Source organism: Nyctereutes procyonoides, unplaced genomic scaffold (genome assembly GCF_905146905.1).
Source record: "Nyctereutes procyonoides isolate TBG_1078 unplaced genomic scaffold, NYPRO_anot_genome, whole genome shotgun sequence".
NCBI lineage: Eukaryota > Metazoa > Chordata > Mammalia > Carnivora > Canidae > Nyctereutes > Nyctereutes procyonoides.
The window spans coordinates 30,304,464-30,326,809 of NW_026575159.1; the positions used below are offsets into that span (position 1 = coordinate 30,304,464).

The 22,346-nt window shown below is 45.1% G+C and overlaps 1 protein-coding gene across 1 annotated transcript in view; it reads right to left on the minus strand.

The window, feature by feature from the left end:
- Positions 1-22,346, minus strand: part of TRAPPC9 (trafficking protein particle complex subunit 9) — a 542,263-nt gene that overhangs the window by 463,293 nt on the left and 56,624 nt on the right. Inside the window, exons 10-11 of the mRNA XM_055314325.1 lie at positions 12,277-12,493; positions 7,495-7,638 (exon numbers count right to left, since the gene is read on the minus strand). Coding sequence (XP_055170300.1) covers positions 7,495-7,638; positions 12,277-12,493 — 361 coding nt within the window. The remainder of the gene's footprint in view (positions 1-7,494; positions 7,639-12,276; positions 12,494-22,346) is intronic.

Here is a 22,346-nt window from a genome sequence, read left to right on the forward strand (position 1 = left end):
AGGCAGGAAAAAGCAAAGGGAGAAGGGATGAGCAAGAGAGTCACCCAGGTGGGATGCACCACGTCTACATCCATCGATCCATCCACAGATACTTTTGTTTCCACTTCTTGGCCAATTATACACAGTGCTGCTATGAACATTCATGGGCAGGTTTCTGTGTGGACATACGTTTTCAAATCTCTTGAGTAAACACCTACTCAGTGGAATTGCTGGGTCATACTGCACAACTACTGATCATCCACTTTGCTTCCCCAAATTCCAGACAACAGAATCACACCAAACTACTATACCCAACATTCCCAAACAAAGCAAATACTCTTAAGTCCACCAGCATTACAGAAAGAACTTCTAAGTGAAACTATTTCTTCTGCTCAGCATGTTCTAGCAAACACCAATTTGTTCTTCAAGGTCAAGATCACCTTCTTCATGGAACATTACTGCAAACTCTTCCACCTCTGAAAAGAACTGTCAACTGCCACATGATGCTTCTGTATCCATCTGTTTTTACGGACTCCTCTCTCCCCTCAACCAGGACTCTTCCTCAGGCCTGTTCTCTAGAGACAATCACCCAAGATGTTCTCAACACTGAATGGCCAGGCTCTTGGCACAACACCTATCTGAAAATTAATAGCCCCGTGAGATGCTCCTGTTCTCGGCGTACAGGTAAGAAAACCAGGGCTGAAGAAAGTTAAATTATTTGTCCAAGGTCCCAGAAGTTGTAAAGACAACAGTATCCAAATCCAAGTCTGGGGCAACTCAGAATCTGATATACGGGACCACCAAACAGTGCAAGGGCGTGGGAAGGAACAGGCAGGAAGAGGGAGAGACCAGGAAGGAGCAAGTACAGGATACTGAGCACAGCAAGCACTTAGCCCTCAACATTTCCAAAGCCCCCCATCTCCCATCTCATCTGTTCTTCATGATGATGCTTACAGTAAAGGAGGAAATGGATTTTCATTCCCATAAAATAATATGGACAAGGAAACCAGGCTTCGGCACCCTGCTTCAAAGGTAGCTCACATGTGAGTTCCTGAAGGAGGAAGGAGGATGTCTGCAGAGGCCTGAGCCGCAGCCCCTCAGCCAGGCCTCCCGCCCGGACCCCCAGCAGCCAGGGTGGTGGGAAACAGGCCTGTGGGGCTGGGGGGACCAAGGACTAGAAGGTCAGCAAGGCCTCTCACGCCTTCAGGTCAGACTGGAGTGACACAGGGAGGCGCCCATGGGAGGGCTGGGGCACAGTGCATCCAGAAGAGAGAAAGGGCCTGAGAAAGCAAACAGGCTCAAAGGAGAGAAGGACCCCTAAGCAGGGCAGTGTACGAGACACAGTGAACCAGAGAGCATGGGGCAGGCAGGGATCAGGGCACCCAGGGCACTGGAAACCACGGGTTAGCAAAGACAAACCCTCCCATAATGGACTAGACATTGTATCTTAGGTTTTGTGAACCAAGAGGCTGATCATGGATGTTACGTAGGTACTTACATACAGCAAGTGAGAAAACACACTTCCTATTGGTGAAATGCAAAATACATAATTGAGTACAATTTGTGTTAACACAGATTTAAAAATGAGAAGAAAAAGAAATTTTGGATGGTGATGACATTTCATCTAATCAGCGTTCAAAGATCAAATCCTTATCATCAAACTGATCACAAGTGTTCATCTATAAAAGCCTTTCTTGTCAGGAAGGCCAGATCCACCCAAAAGGTGGGAGCAGATCTGACCCACAAGCCACAGCAAGCTGACCGATGTCATAAACCACGATGAGGAATCTAGGTTTCTTCAAGGCACAATGAGGCCACGGAGGCCGGACGCGGGAGGGCGTGTGGTTGGACACAGCTTCCAAGAACTCGCCCAAGCTGCTCACTAAGGAGCTAAGGAGCTAAGGAGCGAGCTGAGGAGAGAGAATGAAAGCAGGAAGATGAGCAGGTAATGAGTGCCGGCTCCCCACTCCAGCTGTGGGGGTGGGAGTGGGGGGCTGCGGCACAGACTGCTCTGCTCCCCGGAGGAGCACCCGAAAAGGCAGGTGGGGGAAGGCGAGAGAGAGCTTCAGGGGAGAGGAGACGATGCTCCTACTGAGGGTGAGATCTCGGGGGAGAGCAGGCTGGACACATGGATCTGAGGGCCAGCAGCACAGAAGCAGCGCTCCAAGGCAGGGCGTGGACACATCACAGCACATGAGAGGTGACACCAAGGGCCACACACTGTGGGGCTCTGTTCACCTGAGACACCTAGGACAGGCAGATTTAGGGAGACAGAAGCAGATCACACCTGCTGAGGGATGGGGCAGGGGGGCCTGGGGAACAGTGTCTGAAGGGTACAAGGCTCCTGCACGGTGGACATCACAGGGTGCAGAAGGCTGCACGGCCCTGCACATTTGCCAGGGTACCTGCAGCGGGTGAACTGTGCAGTACATGAGCTCCTTCTCAATATATTTTCTTAAAAAAATAATAATAATATAGTTTAGTAAGATACTCGGTTTCCTGGAGGCAAAAGCACACCTGCTGTGTGGGGGATGGGCCACACCACAGCTGCTCTGAGGTCTGCGATGCTAAAACACCCAAGGGCTGCTGTAGACCCAGGTCTGGGGCTCAGAGATGAAGCCTCTATTCTGACCTCAGGTTGTAACAGCAAATTGAGTTCATGTTCTAGATGACAAGGCCTGGGATTCTGTGCTCCTCCAGCTGGACCATGAGCTGAGGGGCTGATCTAAATCCACACCTTCAATGGCAAGGCAGCAAGGGTCACGTTCCCAACAACTCAAGTGCGGGAGAGGAAGGACGCCAGATGGCATGGAGGTGGCAGCCTGGCCAACCACTGTTCGCCAGGAGACGGTGCCTCGCGGCTCTGCTGGTCCCTCATCCTTATCCCTCTTTCCTTTCCCACCTGCCACCCACATCCCTCCCTGCTCCCGTCAGACAAGAGGAGCCCTGCTAGCACTGCTACTGTTAATCATCAAATAGGACACAAATCAGAGCATCTGTACATCTGCTGGCCCTCTGGGCTCACTCTGCTATGTCCTTGACAAGAGATTCCATTTCTCTTGGGTCTTCTTAAGGTACCTCAGGCAAAAGAACCTGCAACCTCTGACCAAGGAGCTGGAGTCCAGGGCCCCTGGGAGGGAAATAACACAGATGTCTCAGAACATTCATTAAGCACTTTTATGCATTAGACACACTGTCATGCATGTCGGGTACCTTATCTCTACTCGAGAGAGTCCTGCCAAGTAGATGAAACACTGGATCTTTGGCAGGTTTTTGACCTTGTATCCTCCAGCAAAGTTCTGAACGCAGTAAAACACAAAAATGCTTTGGACCTCCGCAGGGAAAGCCCAAGCAACTAAGTGAAGTTTAAATTTCACTAATAAAGCATCCGACCCTATAATAAGAACACAGCATTCTCTGCTACCGTAACACGGTAAAACAAGTCTCATGTCGGAAGCTCCTTAATTCAAGATCATTCACTGGTCATCCCACAGTCTCAGCAGCACCCCTCCCTCACCCTGGGTCTGTTTACTGTGGCACCAACAGGAGTGATCAGGAGTTCTGCTCCTTCTCAAGGGACTCCTGTGCAGCACACAGGACCCGGTCACAGGACCACGTTTGCAGCCACTACCCACGGAACTCACCAGTCCACTGCCGTGTTGCCGTGGAGGCTGCACCTGCATGCCCGGGGACCCCCAGTCAATGATCATAAACAGTAACACAGCCACGCTTCCCAAGAAGAGTCCACAAATTCTCAAGTTAGTACTTCCATCTTGAAAAACATGACAAGGGCAGCCCGGGTGGCTCGGCAGTTTAGCACCCGCCTTCAGCCCATGGCCTGATCCTGAAGACCCGGGACTGAGTCCCATCTCGGGCTCCCTGAATGGAGCCTGCTTCTCCCTCTGCCTGTGTCTCTGCCTCTCTCTCTCTCTCTCTCTCTCTCTGTGTGTGTCTCTCATGAATAAATAAATAAACAAAATCTTAAAAAAAAAAAAGAAAAGAAAAACATGACAAGAGTCCCAGGAACCAGATGCCTTTTGTGTTAACAACTATCCTCTTTAACTCATGAGTTCACTCTTACCGCACACATGAGAGGGTATATGTAGGGGAGGACGGGGCAAGAAGCCCCCAGACCATGGCCTCTCCATCTGCAAATACTCAGGCTGACATACAACAAGGAGGCTAAGAAGCCCTTCCCTCAAGCCCAGGATCAGTGATTTCTTTCTTGGCTGTTCTTCTAATCCACATTTCATTTCAATGCAGCAGTATTTAGGAATGTTAACTATCAACTCTATAAATGATACCATGAGCTCTCCAGAGGAAAGGTCATCAAGTAAATTAAAATATCTATCATTAGGGGCATCTGAGTGGCTCGGTTGGTTAAGCAACGAACTCTTGATCTCAGCTCAGGTCTCAAGCAGGGTCATGAGTTCAAGCCCTGACCTTTAAAAGAAAAAAAAATTAAATAAATAAAACTTTAAAATTAAAAAATAAAATACTATCATTAAAATGAAAACAAACTACCTCACAACTGTGCCATCCTCGTTGTACAAATGAGAAAACGGAGGCTCAGAAAGACTGCCACCATTGATCTGAGGTGACAGCCAGCAGCTGGCTGGGAAGAACTCTTTAAACTTCCTGACTTTTGTCCTTTTCTCCGAAGACTCCAATTAACCAAATACCATTACACAGGCCTTTAAGGAGACAGCTCTTTGTTCCACAGTCCGACAACATGACCTCCAATAACCAGCAAGCTCCTTCCCTCCAGAGCTCCAGAAAGGAAGACAGCCATTGACCAACGAAGGACACGAGGATTCTTCCGCTATAGTCATGAGCAGCGCATGAACGAAGGGAGCGGAGCGGGAGACCCTGGTGGTGCTGGGACTTGTCAGAGGCTGGCGATAGGGAATCCAGACCTAGAGGAGCCATGGGCGGACAGGGAACAGGGGGTGGGGGAAGGGGAGAGTACAAAGGCCCTGCCACAGGACGGGGGATGTGGATTTAAGAGAAAAAGCCTGAGATGAAGCAAGTGAAGGTGTAAGCAGCTCGGGGCAAGGACACAGGGCCCTGTCCTCACAACTCACGGCAACATGAGACTGCGCAGAGTTAAATGGGAACCGTGTGGGGAAAGAGAGAGAGAGCACATCATGACAAAAGGAGAGAGGGTCATGTGCCATGGGTCAGGAGGTACTCAGAACTCGAAAAAAAAAAAAAAAAGCCCAGTGGGCAGAGTCCACTCACCCTGGACACTGTGTCGGGCGCTGCATCGTCACTGAAGTTGGGTGGTGGGGAGGGTCAAACACCGTCGGGTGGCTGAGGAGAGCAGTCACCCATCAAAAGGCAAAAATTCAACACATCAAACAACAGACCCAGGCCCACATCCCCACTGGACACTAGAGTCGGCCTGTTCTGGGGACTCTGCCTTCATCTGCCCCTCACACTTCAGAGGATCCCAAGGTGCCAACCGTTCATCTAGCCAGCTGTCATGCTGGTCTTGCTGCTCAACGAAAACCCACTAGGCACAGAGGAGAAGTGGTCCCACCATCCGCAGGTGCCTCTCTGTGAGCAGTGATGCACTAGCACCCCCTGGGGTGCTCCAAGCCCAAGGGATACAAACAAGCACCACAAGTGGTAAATGCTTCAAGGTCATTAGCAACAAGGAGCTGCGGGAGGAGTCACTGTGGGAGTCACCTGGGGGAAACAGATGACCCCGAGTCCCAGCAGGTGGCATGGGGACAGACACCTCTCATGAGAAGAGAACAGCACACAACAGGCTTTCACAGTATGTGCGATGAGAAGTCCACACAGCCTGCCTGGATAAAGTTCAAGGACACACAGGGTGTGGAGGAGGAGATTACACAAGAGGAATCTCACCCAATCCCTCGAACTTCGTGAGGAGCCAGGGTCCTCAACAGCCTCTGCCTAGAACACAATGGATTACATACGTAGTTTACATAATAGCTATGACGGAACTCCTTCCTCTCCTGTTTTAGAAAAGCACAGGAGTCAGACCGACCATTTCCCTGCTTCTGTAAGGGCCATCGCACACCAACTCAGTCCTTCTGCTTTGAAACTGACCGTTACGGAGTCTTTGTGTGAGTTCTAGCATAAACGCACTACTGGAACTCATGTATGGAAGCCTCACACCCACAGTAGATCCTGCAGCCCAGGAGACTGCCACAGGGAATAGGGACCAGCCACAGGCACAGGGACAGCAATACACGCTGATTTCAAAGCTGGGAGGACAGAGGAGGCACACCAACCGATGCCAGGGTGCGGGCTGAAGCTGCAGCAGGTCCCCGCTGGGACAGTTTGGGCATGAAGGACGGATCCCCCAGGCGACACGAGTGCTGCCCTCTCCTGGGATTGTTTCCAGCTGGAAAGAGCCGCCTCATCCAAGCCCATGCCCCCTTCCTGGGAACGATGTGCCTCCAGCACCTAGGTGTGGGAGTAGGAGGCCTAGCCCCTCACCACATAGCAAGGTATCTCTGCCTGGGGCAGCCGAGGCCTCTCCAGAAACTGCCTCACCAGGCACTGCACTGCCGGTCACTGAGCCTGGCTTGGTGACCATGCAGGCCAGCTCTGTGGGGGCGGGGCCTCTGCTAACACCGTTTTGAGGCCCAGCCTTCCTCTGCCCAATCTGACCTCCTTCTCCTCCCTTCAACTGGTATTGATCCCCGGAGCACTTCCTAATAAATACCCCCCGCACTCATCTCCAGGGCAGAGAGTGTATCCCAAAGAAGCCAATGGGCAACATGCACTGCCTGGCTGCGCGGCCCAGGCAGAAAGGGAGGTGTGCTGGGGAAGCAACAGAGCTGCACCGCGGATGTGCTCACTTTCAAGTGCCCGTGGGACATGCAAATGGAGACAGCCTGCAAGCAGCAGGATCAATATAGCTGGGCCCAGGGTAGAATCTGGGCTGGAAACAAACAGGGCATGATTGAAACCCAAAAAGCAGAGGCTGGACGGGAGAGTAAGTAAGAGTAAAAGCACATGACGGACAGGAGAGGCCAGGAGAAGGAAGCCTGAGGCGCGGGCAGAGATACCGCACGAGGCCACGGGCGCACAGAGCAAGCTGCGTCTCTGGCTGCAAAAGTAAGACCCAAGTTGCTGCTGCAGGGACTATAACTAGGGGGGCACAGCAGGGTCCTCGGGGTTCTGGTCAGACTTCCCATCTGGCTGCCACTTACAGGAGCGGTCACTTGGTGAAAATTCGCCGAGGGACATTGTTATGAATCGTGCACCTCTGGGTATAAATGTAATGCTTGGACGTTTCTATTCTATACGGCGTAGGCTATGGGAAGGGGAGCCCATGCCGGAGACCGAGAGGCAGAGGGGAGCCACGGAGTGGTGAGAGGGCCCAGGGAGGACAGCAGGGGCAGCACGGGGAGCCGAGGACACAGAGGAGCACGGTGCCTTCTAAGCAGCAGACCGGGAAGCGCCACCACGTAAACCTAAGCGCGGGGTCCCTGCGGGCTGGCACGAAGGGGGCTCTCGTTCACTGAGTCCACTCACCTTGATCTGACAAGAAGTCCAGCATGGTCTGCAACAGGAAGGACAAGTGCCTGACAGAAAGAGCAGGATTCCCCATTCTTCGGGAGGCGTAGACCAATTCGTGAAGCAAACGCATCTGGACAGCAGCCCAGCCGCGGTGCGTGCCTGTGGGGGAAGTCACAAAGCGTCCTCAGAGGGTGCCAGGAGGGCGCGTCAGACACAGACTCGAGCCTTCCTCGGAAATACGTTTAATGGTATCTGTAAAACTTGTGATTTAAAGACAAATGCTTCAACTACCAAACCCAATGGGCAAGAAAAAACACTTCCTGTGTTTAACTTAGCCCAGAAAGAACTTGTGCTGTGTTTTTTTCATACGGTAAAAAGACATGTTTTATGGAACATGTTTTCTCTTCTGCAAAGACACAATTTAAAAATAACCACTTTGAGATTATAATAAGATTATAACCAAAAATTGTTTCCAGGGGCATGTATTTGAGTTACAGATACACAATTATTTTTTCAAAAAATAATTGGTATTTGATGGGCCTTCATGTGCTTTTTTAATTTAACGTATAAGAAAAGCTTGTAACAGCAGATAGTTAAATTAGGAAAAAGGTTACCAATGGACTTTTGCGGCTGCTCCCTCCAAAACAAATTAGCATGGTTGAAATTTAAGGGTGGGGGGTGTTGACTGCACAGTCATTGAAAAATACCTCTTTAAGACCATTGAACCTAGGGGCGCCTGGGTGGCTCAGTCGGTTAAGCATCTGCCTTCAGCTCAGGTCACGATCCTCAGATCCTGGGATTGAGCCCTCACCCTCAGTCGGGCTCCCTGCTCAGTGGGGAGCCGGCTTCTCCCTCTCCTTCTGCCCCCTTCCCCTGCTTGTACTGTCTTTCCCTCTAACAAATAAGATCTTTTCTTTTTTAAAGACCTCAGAATCTTAGAGTTATTTATTCCATCTCCTTCCTGGCAACAATGACTACTTTTAAATATTCTCTACCTTGAAAACCTTCATGAAGGAGACCCCATAATGGATTCAAACACAAACAGGTTACAGTACAGTGTTGTGTGTCCGGGACCTTATGGGCTGTACAGAAAAAGATGAAGACTCCAACCACGGGACTCCTCCTGCCCCAGGCCTACTAAGTTGCTCTCCCACTGCCCTGCACTACACGGCTGGCCAGCTCTTTCATGTACTTCTGCTACATCGTGCACAAATTCTGACCCACAGGCATTACCCAGCAGGTACAGTGAGGCCCCTGCAAGATCGTGTATTTCTTCCTTCCACCAATCCTCAATTTCCTTCACAGCCAGGAAAGCCTGGTAAAACATGATGCTCCTATTTTCAGACATCAAACTTAAGTATGTAAGGTAAAATGACATGATTTCTGAGATTTGCCCTAAGATCCTTCAACAAAGAATAAACTTAAGAAAAAGAGATAAAGGGATGCCTGGGTGGCTCTGCCTTTGGCCCAGAGCGTGATCCTAGGTCCGGGTATCAAGTCCAGCATCGGGCTCCCTTTGAGGAACCTGCTTCTCCTTCTGTCTCTGCCTCGCTCTGTGTGTCACTCATAAATAAATAAATAAAATATTTTTAAAAAAAGAAAGAAAAGATAAAAATAAGGCACATGTTACAAAGTCTTGATAATCAGTTACTGTGGGTGATGGGCTCATTGTACTATTCTCTTTAATTTATATTTATTTAAATTGCTTCATAATAACTTTTTAAATTGGAATTCTTAGAGGTGACCAAACCTACACACACACCAAAAAACTACCTGATATCCTAGAACCTATCTATCTTACAAAAACCTTTAGGGACATAAAATAGCAGTACTTACCATATGACAGGAAAGGACAGAAAGCCAAGTCTCTGCAATATTTCCTCATTATCAAAAGAAGCTAAGACCAAATGCCAAAGTGAAGTAAGAGATTTTTAAAAGGATTAAGAAGCTAAAATCAACTTCATGACTAACCAAGTCATAAATTTTAAATAATCCAACTAATAACACTACAGTATCAAGAAGGTTTTCTCACTTAAAAATTGGGCAAATAACACCATGTTGCTTTTTTCTAATACATGATGACACAGTTCCTACCACAGGCAATTGTAAGACTGAGTAAAAATTTCCTTAATGCTAAATAGCGTACAAGTCACAATTTCTATGTTCCTCCAATAAAATCTGACTCTTTTTATTCATAAGCCAGATTTGCAACATATGACCAAGTGATAAATTTTCCACACTCTTGCATTCAAAATGTTACTGACTTGAGAGTTTATTACAACTAGTACCTTAAAGCAAATCCACCTGCCATCCCAGCCTCTCATAAGTGCTCCTGGGGAAGACTGAATCCCTCACTCAGGAAAAGGCTGATCTCCATACACAGCATATTCCTAGATCTTCATATAAGCAACACAAAGAAGATTAAAGTGATAACAACCAGCCCATTAAGCTGGCAAATACACACAGTTCACATTTGTTTGCTTGCCCTGACCTTCTGTAACCAGCTAGCAAAAATGTTCATTTTGAGAAATAGAAATATATTTCAGATCCTGAGACTACAGATAATTTGCTTTATTCACAGGTCCAGGGTTTGAGTACATTTCTATTAAATTCTGAAAAACATTTGAAGTGGTCCAGAGCAACAGTGGAGATGGAGTTTAAAGTGATTTTTATTTCCTGTTAAAAACATAGCCAGCCAACATTTATCATTTCTACTTTTTCTGAGTTCACTTCCATACCTTTATCATTTTTACTTTATTTGATCTCACTTCCATAGTTTCTCTCAACCTCTTCCCCAAAAAGATGGCAAATGTCCCCTCCCAAAAAAGAAGGCTAAGTAAAAAGTACCAAATCACTTGGGGAGATGTGCTTATTTGCTTTATTTTTCAAAAGAAACATTTTAGAAGACAAAATCAGAGAGGGAGACAAACCATAAGAGACTCTGAACTCTAGGACACAAACTGAGGGTTGCTGGAAGGGGGTGGGAGGATGGGTAACTGGGTGATGGGAGGGCATGTGATGTAATGAGCATTGAAAGTTGTATGCAACTGATGAATCACTGAACGCTACCTCTGAAACTAATAATACAGTATATGGTAATTAGCTGAATTTAAATTAAAAAAAAAAACATTTTGTTCATCTGATTTAAAAATTAAGACCAAGAAATCCTTTTCAACAACTGGCAGCCCACACATGAGGCTGTGGCTGCTCATTAGGCTTTGGTCCTATGGGACACGTATCTCCTGGGACATTGGCCATGCACCACACAGGGGCCACGGTGATGGTCAGAGGCTCTGCTCTCACAGGCACACAGGATAGTGTGGGAGGCAGGTGTTAAATCATCATCCCAACTGATTTTTTTTTTTTTTTAAGCAGGCTCCACATCCAGCACAAAGCCCAATGTGGGGCTTGATCTCACGAATCCGAGACCATGACGTGAGCCAGGATTGAAAGTCAGACACTTAACTGACTGAGCCATCCAGGTGCCCCAACCTGAGCTGATTTTTAAATGCGCTTGCAGATTATGGGATGCCATATGGAAGAACAACAGGATTCGATGAAAAAGGAAAAATAAGGGGTGCCTGGGTGGCTCCGTCAGTTTAGCGTCCAACTTGTGGTTTTGGCTCAGGTCACAATCTCAGGGTTGTGAGATTGAGCCCCATGATGTGTTCCGTGCTGGCTGTGGGGCCTGCTTGGGATTCTTTCTCCCCCTCCCTCTGCCTCTCTACCCCCACCCCACCCTTGCTCACACATCTGCTGTCTTCTCTCTCTCTCACAAATAAATAAACCTTAAAAAAAAAAAAGGAGAAATAAAAAGACTCTACATAGGCTGAGGGGCCACAGGGGACCTCTGCATAAGTGACATCCAGCCAAGACCTTAAGGACGGCTGGCAGCTACACAGTGAGCAGCAGGGAAGAGCATCCCGGAAGGAAGCCTCCAACTCTGAACTCTCAGGACACATCAGACAACTCCTGGGGTGACCTGCATAAAGCCCAGGCAGTCTGCTTTCCCTCCAGAGGCAGTGTGGAGTTACATTCGCAGGACACCAAAAAAAGGTACCTGAGAGTAAGTGGGACCTTGCCTCCAGCCTCCCTGAAGCACAGTGAAGGGATTCCATTCCCAGCACAGCTAGAAACCTTTACCCTTTATCCTCTCTCTACAGAGCAATCGTGTAAATGCTCTAAAAACTATACCTTCCTCCTAAACACTAACCTCCCCCCATGAAAAAGCTCTCTGGAAGGTGGCCTAAGTGAGCTCATCCCCACCTTCACAGCTCTGACGTCTCTGCCACCAACAACACTGAGCCGTTTGAATGTAAATCCCACAAAGTCTATGGCTGGTCCAGTTATTTCTGCCTTTTTTAAGATTTTATTTATTTATTCAAGAACGACACAGAGAGAGAGAGGCAGAGACACGGGCAGAGGAAGAACCAGGCTCCCCATAGGGAGCCCGACATGGGACTCAATCCCCAAAATGGGATCACGCCCTGAGCCCAAGGCAGGCACTCAACCGCTGAGCAACCCAAGTATCCCCAGTTATTTCTACCCTTAATGCCAATTACCACTACCAGGGGCAGGAAAGGGACTGGCCAAAAGAATGCCAGCCCCCAAGCAAAGCAGCACTACTTTTCATTATAATTGTATTATCGTTAAGTACCCAAGGGCAGGATGGGGCTTAGTCATCTTTGAACCCTCCTGCCAACCATCGTGCCTAACCAGGAGAGCAAGTGCTCAAACAACCCACAGGGAACAGGGTCCAAGCGACATTTTTAGTTCCAACAATGAGACTTTCGGTACCTTTGCTGAAGTCTTTGGGATCCAGTGACAGACTGTAGCCGGGAAGTGTCTCCAGGAGGAGCTTGTAGCAAGCTCTCCACCCAGGCTCCGCGATGCTCGGGGCCACACACTGCATAGCGGCCACACGCTTGAAGAACGCAGACTTTCGATGGAAGCCAATCAGCTCATAGAGCTCAGAGAGGATGCTGTACCGCTGAATTTTTTCTTCCTCTGAAAGCTGAAGCACAGACAAGAAGTAAAGTTTTTGAGAAAGGAAACACATAAAAAAGCTTTTTCACAAAACAAAGACATGATGAAACATTGGGGAAAGGCCGGGCCTGGACAGTGCACAGTGATGACACTCCCCAGAAAAGCATGGAAGCAGTGTGATGTGCAAGGCCCAAAGGCTTTGAGGTCCACTTCTTCGAGGTCATCCTGTCCTTTCTCCTTTGTGGGCTGGTATGACCAGAGCACAGTCCAGAGCCTGCCATCCAGCTGGGATATGCTGGGAAACCCTTCAGTACCATACCCACGAGCCCAGAGCCTCCCTGGCACACCAGTCTGCCCCTTGACTCTAGATCCCACTGCCTCCCTGTGCGCCAGCCAAATGCAACAACCCTGATGAGTGTTGTATTCCCATTCCGTCAACACGAGTTCATCGAATGCCTTCTCTGCAGCCGCCACTCCTGGGGCTGGGCACACACAGCAAGGAATGAAACAGGGAAAGACCCCTGCCCTCAGGGAAGACAATGATGAGGAAGTGACCGAAGTGTGGCTCTGAGCACGATGAAACAGAAATGAGACGAGGACTAAGCAGGAGTCGGCCAGGCAAGGACATTCCAGGCAGGATAAGCCAAGTAGCAGACAGGTGCCCATGTCTTCCCACTACAGCACCCTGCTCGCCGCCCCTCCCAGACGCTGTGAGTGTGTGAGTGGCCTCTACTGTCCCTAAATCCTCACAGCCTTTCTGATTCCACCACGTTATTTCCTCCTTCTCCCAGTTGTTTATTTCACAAACTGGGTTGTTTGTGTTCATGTTCCTTCTCCGCCCCCCACCCAGCCCGCAGGACGACCACACGTTTTCTAAAGTGGAAGCATCATTTTTTGTATTAATTTTTTTATTTTTAATTGAAGTTAGTTGACATATATTAGTGCATTTTCAGTGCATACAACACAGTGGGTTAACAATTACAAACATTATCAAATGCTCACCATAAGTGTAGTTACCATCTCTCACCACATAGTTACTATATTACTGACTATATTCCCTATGCTATGTTGTTTATTCCTGTAACTTATTTATTTTATAACTGGAAGTCCATACCTCTTCATCCCCCTCACATATTTCACCCATCCCCCCTCTGACGACCACTAGTTTATTCTCTGAATTTGAGTCTGTTTCTCTCATTATTATTGTTTACTCATTTGCTTTGCTTCTTCTATTCCACAAATGAGCGAGATCATACGATATTTGTCTCTGACTTATTTCACTCAGGATTATACCCTCTAGGTCCATCTACATCATTGCAAATGGCAAGATCTCATTCTTTTTATGGCTGAGTAATATACCAGTGTGTGTGTGTGTGTGTGTGTGTGTGTGTGTGTCTATGGACAGATACTTGGGCTACTTCCAAGCAGTAGTTGGCTTCATAAATAACGCTGCAATAAACATAGGGGTGCATATATCTTTTCAAATTAGTGTTTTCACTTTCTTCGTTTAAATATCCACAAGTAGAATTACTGCATGGTGTGGTAGCTCTATTTTTAACTTTTTGAGGAATCTCCATGATGTTTCCCATAGTGGCTGCCCCAGTTTCCATTCCCACCAACAGTGCATGAGGCTTCCTTTTTTTCCACATCCTTGCCAACCTTTTTGGTGTTTTTGACAACAGCCATTCTGACAGGTATGAGGTGGTATCTCATCACGTTTTTATTTTGTATTTCCTTGATGAGCAGTGACGTTGAACACTTTTCCATGTGTCTCTTGGCCATCTGTACCTCTTTGGAAAAACGTCTATTTAGGTCCTCCACCCATTTTTCAATTAAGTTGTTTGAGTTTTATGAATTCTTTACGTTTTGCACATTAATCCATTACTGGCTATATCATTTATAAATATCTCCTCCCATTCACTGGGTAGCCTTTTTGTTTTCTTCATGGTTTCTTTTGCTCTGCAAAACCTTTTATTTTGGTATAATCACAATAGTTTGTTTTGCTTCTCTTGCCTGGGGAGACAGATCCAAGCAAGTGTTGTACATCGCTCTGGGTAGTATGGACATTTTAACAGTATTAATTCTTCCAATCCATGGGCATGGAGTATCTCCATTTATTTGTGTCACCTTCAATTTCATTCATCAGTGTGCTAATAGTTTTCAGAGTACAGGTCTTTCACCTCCTTGGTTAAGTTTATTTCTAAGTATTCTATTCTTCTGATGCAATTGTAAATGGGGTTATTTCAACTTTATTTCTGTTATTTCTTTATTAGTGAATAGATATACAACAGATTTCTATATATTGACTCTATAGCCCACAACGTTACTGAATTCAGTTATTTATTCTAATAGTTTTTTGGTGGCATTTCTAGGGTTTTCTCTATTTAGTATCAAATCACCTGCAAATAGAGACAATTTTACTCTTCCGTACAAATGTGGATGCCTTTTATTTCTTTTTCTTGTCTGATTGCTGCAGCTAGAACTTCTAGTATTATGTTGAATAAAGTAGCAACAATGGACATCTTTGTCTTGTTCCTGATCTTAGAGGAAAAGCTTTCAGCTTTTCACCATTATGATGTTGGCTGGAGATGTATCACATATGGCCTTAATTATGAAGTACATTCTCTCTATAGTCTAAAGTGGAAGCATCACTTTACACTCACACCAGTAATGTATGAGAATTACTGTTGCTCCATGTGCTCACCAACATTTGGTGTTATCAGTCATTTCTATTTTAGCCATTCTGGTGGCTTTAATTTGCATTTACTTGATAACTAATGATGTCAAATGTTTTTTCATATGATTAGTGGCCACTGCTATATCTTCCATTATAAAGCATTTGTTCAAATTTTCTGATCATTTCTTAAGTTAGTCATTTGTCTATGTCATAGGAGTTCTTAATATATTCTGAATGTCATCTTTTCCCAGTCTGCTGCCCATTTATTTTCCAAAAGGAGTCTTGTAATAGGCAGAATTGTGAATGAGTTCAATTTACCAATTTATCAATTGTACAGTAGCTCAATTTATTTTTCATTTATGGTTAACACCTCTGTGCCCTTGCCTAAGAGACTTATGTTTACCCCAAAACCCCAAACATATCTCCTATGTTTTTTTCTAGAAGCTTTATGCTTAGGTCTAGGATCCATGCATATGCAAGTTTGAAAAGGACCCAGTCTTTGCTCTCTTCATACAGTACCAGCTGCAGAGAGATTCCAGTGTAGTGAGATGCAGCCATGAACAAGGACTAAGGAGGTCTACGCAGGAGAGACAGGAATACTTAATGCTTTTATCACATGTCTGGAAACTCCCAGAACTTCAGCTATCCCTTTTGGTTTAAAATATGGAAAAAGATATTTGGGAAGGTAAAAATATTAGTCATCATAGCTAGTACCCTCAATGAGGCCACCATCTAAAATAAAGATCACAAGCTGTGGCCTCCAATCCATCAGAGTCCCCACTGATTCTTTCATGGACACTATTAAAGATGAAAGACTGGAATATCCTTATCAGTAATATACTCTTTCATTCTTCTTATATCATTTCAACATAATGAGAAACCAAGTGATAAACACTACATTATAAGTGGAAGTGCAATCACTCCAAGCCCCAGAAAAGATTCTTAATGGAAAAATCTTGGGCACAACTGCTTCAGAGCCCCAGGAAAACACTTAACTGAAAAGCTCCTCATCGGCCTTGGACCCTGTGAGCCTCAGGACAAAGCCACATCAGCTCACCATAGACATCCAAGCCTAAGAATCTGGAGACTATACAAGAGTCCCAGGCAAAATTTTGGGTCAATCCTCACAAAAATTTGAAATGAAATCAAATTCCCAAACTCATTTCCAATCTACTGCTCTTTTAGGGAGTATTAATCAGCACATCTTTGTTCTAATTTTTCAGTAGACTGCACAGCCATGAAGGCTGAGCCCACCAGGGCCCAGATATCTACATGAAGCTCTAGTGGAAAGTAACTCAAAGACTACTCAAGACAAGTAGGTTTACTCTAAAGATGGACTCTGAGGAATTCAAATGTGAATTCACCATTCCTTTTCTTTTTTTTTTTTAATTTTTATTTATTTATGATAGTCACAGAGAGAGAGAGAGGCAGAGACATAGGCAGAGGGAGAAGCAGGCTCCATGCACCGGGAGCCTGACGTGGGATTCGATCCCGGGTCTCCAGGATCGCGCCCTGGGCCAAAGGCAGGCGCTAAACCGCTGCGCCACGCAGGGATCCCCACCATTCCTTTTCTAACTGGAAAGTAAGTTTATACCTATTTTATTCACACCACTACAAAGAAAGCACTAATATTATCAAGAAACTTGGAGCTATGAAGAGTCTCCTGGCTATCAAGAAGGACAGTACAGACACAGGAACCAGAAAGACCCAAATGCCATTCTCAAATCTGCACATTACTAGCTTTGGCACTTTCCTTATTAATGGGGATAATAAAATCTAATCATGATTGTCAGAAAGACTAAATGAAATAATGTGAACAGCCAGCATAGCTTAAAGCTCCCGATGGGTGTTCAAGAAATGGGAAATACCATTGTTAATTAATGCCTTTGAGGTCACTGGTATTAATCCAAACTTAGCCAGCCAGATATGCTCCCAAAAATGCTTCAACAGCCTTTAGTCATCTCAAACATGAACACCTCCAGTGACCTAAAGAACAAGGCTGTGGCAATTCCTGTGAGCTGGCCTGGTGATGGCACACCAGCAATGACTGTGAAATAGCAAGGCAGAAAACTGCGGAGATCGTACATCCTCAAGTGTGGAAAACACATTCTGTTTCTACCCACATTTATTTCTAGCCGTAATTATACAGAGAGAAAATATATATTCAAAATTACACAAATTTCCATATATGTATGTCAAAACAGTTTAGAAAGGAAAGAAAGTAACTCTCTTCCCTACATCCCAAAGCAGGATTACAAGGTTTGTACCAAGGACCTGTCTTTAAAAAGCATCTGTTAAAGTAACTGGATCTTTCTTTAGCTTTTATCATTCAAAGGGAAAGGATCGAAACAAAACAAAGTTACATAAGATCTGGCCCTCGATGGTTGACAAGGTCATGAGAAGACAGACAAGTCAATAAGCAATCACTCTGCTGAGTTCCCAGCACCATTTGAAGACGAGTGGAGGGATGGATGACATAGGGATAGCTGTGCCCACACTCTTAGGCACATACCTAAAAGGCTCCTAGAGCCTAGGTGTACAGACCATGTGCTCAACACCTTGACAAACATTAAAGAGAGATGAAACTTTATGAACAATCAACACCCTCAGTAAGTATACTACCCAAAAGTGGCAAAGTCAAAGCCTGACTTCTGCTCACCCTGGTTCCCTCGGATTCATTCTTATGATCTTAGAAACCAATTTCTCAGGCCTCAAGAAGTCCTGCCTACTTTTACAATCTTTAGGTTTAGTGATCAAGCAAGCTTAGGTATACTTTGATGACTGCAAAAACTTTATGAGTACATCTTTCTTAGCATTTTTTTAATTCTTTTTTTTTTTTAGATTTTTATTTATTTATTCATGATAGACACAGAAAGAAGGCAGAGACACAGGCAGAGGGAGAAGCAGGCTCCCTGTGGGGAACCCAATGTAGGACTCGATTCTGGAACTCTGGGATCATGCCCTGAGCTAAAGGCATCTAGATGCTCAACCGCTGAGCCACCCAGGCGTCCCTCGTTTTTTTAATTCTAAAAAGTCCTAAGTTTTTTAAGTGTATTCTCCACAAAATCTATTCCCTCCAATGAAAACTCATGGAGCCTGAAACTAAAAGCCAATTAAAAGATCATACGCAACCAAACTATCACCCACCCATCATCATTTTCTTCATATCCTCTCCTGCCTGACTGTAATAAACACCTCCTTCCACCAAGCTCACAAAACAGATTTGTCTCCTCAAATAGAATAAAAGCTCCATAAAAGAGGAGAGTATTCCATGTTCACCTCTGAATTCCTAATATACAGTATTATCAATGTATATAATTATGAACATGGCTCTTTCCTTTAAAAAATCTTTTTGGATATATTTTTTTTAAGATTTTATTTATTCATTTGAGAGAGAGAGCACAAGCAGGGGGTAGGTGGGAAAGGAGAAGCAGACTCCCCACTGAGCAGGGAGGCCAATGTGGGGCTCAATCCCAGTACCTGGAGATCATGACCTGAGCAGATAGTTAACCGTTTGAGCCACTCAGATGCCCCCTCTTTAGATATTTAAATGAGACCTCCTGGGGAGAAAGGTGATGTTGGTAATGTTGAGGATCCAACATCCTGATTCAGAACCTTCTGAAGACCTTTTTGTATTGACTGTTCATTGATTCATTCAAAACACAATTTCTCATTCCAGGAGGATTTATGTATTTCTGCCAAGAGTTTGTGGTCATTCTCATGTGAGGATAACTTTAAATTAAATCCTCAGTTTGGGTTGCTTTTTTCCTTCCAAAAAGATTTAGTTTCCTTATTTTCTTGCTTTGAGGATTGGGAATTTTTTATTCCAATTCACCCTTCCATTGAACATGGCTTGGGGGAGTCTTGTCCTTACACATGGTTCTGCTATCCAATTCCCAAGTGGGGCAGACCGAAGGCTTACCTTGTATCCCTCCTATAGTTGAAACTGTGTTCCCAGAACCAGACAGTATTTGCTGGTGTCTGAGGCTCACTCACCTTCCAGGATTTGTGCTTTCTAGTAGTTTTGGCCCCTAGGATTTCCCCTTACTTTCTTGCTATATATTCTGAAAAACTGAGGTAAAAGGTTTTACCTTTTAATCAGCATTTTTAAGGAAAACATGCAAAGATCGTTTTTGAGAGTTGGTAGACTGTGATATTGCCAAAACAGAAAATACAATAGTTATCTTCTGGATTTATTTATTATTTGACTTTTTTTTCTACTAACAGACTTTTTTTTATTTAAATTTATTTTTTATTGGTGTTCAATTTGCCAACATATAGAATAACACCCAGTGCTCATCCCGTCAAGTGTCCACCTCAGTGCCCGTCACCCAGTCACCTCCACCCCCCCACCCACCTCCCCTTCCACCACCCCTAGTTCATTTCCCAGAGTTAGGAGTCTTTCATGTTCTAAACAGACATTTTTTAATTAAAAAAATAATTACGGGGGCACCTAGATGGCTCAGTCAATCAAATGCCTGCCTTGAGCTCAGGTCATAATCCTGGGGTCCTGGGATCAAGCCCTGCATTGGGCTCCCTGCTCGGTGGGGAGTCTGCTTCTCCATCTGTCTCTCCCTCTCTATTCCCCCTACTTATGCTCTCTCTCTCTCTCTCAAATAAATAAATAAAATCTTAAAAAATAATAATTATAATAATTAAGGCCCCCAGTAGACACATGAAAAGATGCTCAACATCACTACTCATCAGGGAAATGCAAATCAAAACAACAACATATCACCTCACACATGTCAGAATGGCTACAGACAAAAAGACATAAAATAACAGGTATTGGCCAGGATGTAGAGAAAAGGAACCTTCATCCACTGTTGGTGGGGATGTAAATTGGTGCAGCCACCGTGGAAGAGTACGGAGATTCCTCAAAAAATTAAAAATAGAAATACCACATGATCCAATAATTCTACTACTGGATATTTACCCAAAGAAAACAAAAACACTAATTTGAAAGACATATACAATTCTATGTTTATTGCGGCATCATCTACAATAGCCAAGATATGGAAGTAGGCCAAGCGTCCACTGATAGACAATGGATAAGGATAGGATACAGATAATGGATAGAAGGATACATACATACATGCACACACAATGGAATATTACAAAGCCATAAAGAAGGATTGTGTCATTACAACAACATGGATGGACCTATTATGCAAGTCAAACTGAGAAAGACAAATACCATATAATTTCACTCACATGTGAAATCTGAAAAAACAAATGAAAAACCAAAATAAGTAGAATCAGACCTATGAATACAGAGAACATGCTGATGGCTGCCAGAGGGGAAGAGAGTGGGGTGATGGGAAAAATGGGTGAAAGGGAGTGGGAAGTAGAGGTTCCCACGTAAGGTATGAGTAAGTCATGAGAATAAAAGGCACAGCAGAGGGAATGCAGTCAATGATACTGTGATAGTGATATATGGGGATAAATGGCAGCTACACTTGTGGTGAGCAGAGCATAATGTATAAACTTGTCAAATCACTATGCTTTACACCTGAAACTAATGTAACATTGTGTCCACTACAGTCAAATTTTAAAAATTTTTAGAGAAAAATAAAATAATTAAGAGCCCAAATAGGATAGAGACTTACATAGGCATACAAAATTAAGAAAGGGGCAAACCCAAAAAATGAGAAAATAATCTACAAGGTTAATAAGATATATAGACTGGATGAAATCCGCAATTCTTGAAACACCTAATCTGAACATGACAGTGAGATAAGATGTCTCCCTTGTCAGGAAAATGGCTAACATAAAATAGAATCAATTAAATCAAAAACTGGAATTCCAAATTAGGCAAATTATAGAGCCTACCAACTCCACGGGCTTCCTTCCTGGAAAAAAGGCAGATTTGCTGGCTCTTAACTGTTGAACCTGACTCCAGGTGAGAACTGTACAAAGTGAGTGCTCAGTAAGTATCTAGTTAGTGAAATAAGTGATAAAGAAATATGGAGGCACCTGGGTGGCTCATTTGGTTAAATGCCTGACTCTTGGTTTCAGCTCAGGTCATGATCTCAGGGTCATGGGATCGAGCCCTGTGTCAGGCTCCACGTTCAGCACAAAGTCTCCTTGAGACTCTCTCTCCCTCTGTACTTCCCCCTGCTTGTGCACACACTCACTCTCTCTCTAAAATAAATAAAATATTTTTTTAAAAAAAGGATGAGTTTCAACAACAGAAATGGTAATACCGTTCACCTGTATTATAAAGTATGTCATCACTTTCAGTGATCAATATTGTGAGGTCCTCGGATATCAAGGATTTTATGACAATGCTCAGCTCAGGGACAGACCTCCTCAGTGAGCGCCACAGCTGTACAATCCAGCTGACCCATGACACTTCACTAAGATGCTCCTAAGGCACATCAACCTCCACCTGCACACAGCTGACCCATGGCCTTCCTCCCACAGCTGCCATCCTTCAGGGCTCCAGGCCACCTACAGCCACTTGCACACTCCAGACATGGAGCATCATGCTTGTACCTTCCACTTGCTCACAGCCTGTCTGTAATCAGTGACCAAGTCCCATTGGGTGTGCACACCCCAACAGCTGCTCACACACATTTACTCTGAGCCGGATGCCATGCTGTTCTCTGCAGACGTGTTATCTCACTGAAACTTCACAATAATCCTGAGAAGTCGGGGCATTAGCAGTTCAACTGATTAGAGAAATTCTGTCCCTTTAAGTAAGCCGTGCAGGTCATTTAGCCACTAAGTGGCAGACCTAGGATAAAGGCCCACTTGACGGTCAAAGCTCAAAGCCACCTCCTCTACATCATCCCATCACCTCCTGCCCAGCCTTTCACAGGTTTCCAAGCACTCCACATGCAGAAGAGTGATCCTTTACAGCACAGTACGCCCTTAAGAACCTCGATGGCTGTACACTGCTCTTAGGATAAAGCCTAAGGGAAACTGCACACAGTCTACAAAGCCTGCACAGTCTGTTTCCTGCCACCTCCTCGGGCATGCCTGCTTGCCCAGCCCTGGATGTCTCAGCCTCGAAGCAGCCATGCTCCCTCCCACCATAAGGTTTCCCACTTGCAATTCCCTTGGGCTAGAACTTGAATTCTGTTTTGGGTTGTTTTTTTTTTTTTAATAATAATAAATTTATTTTTTATTGGTGTTCAATTTGCCAACATACAGAATAACACCCAGTGCTCATCCCATCAAGTGCCCCCCTCACTGCCTG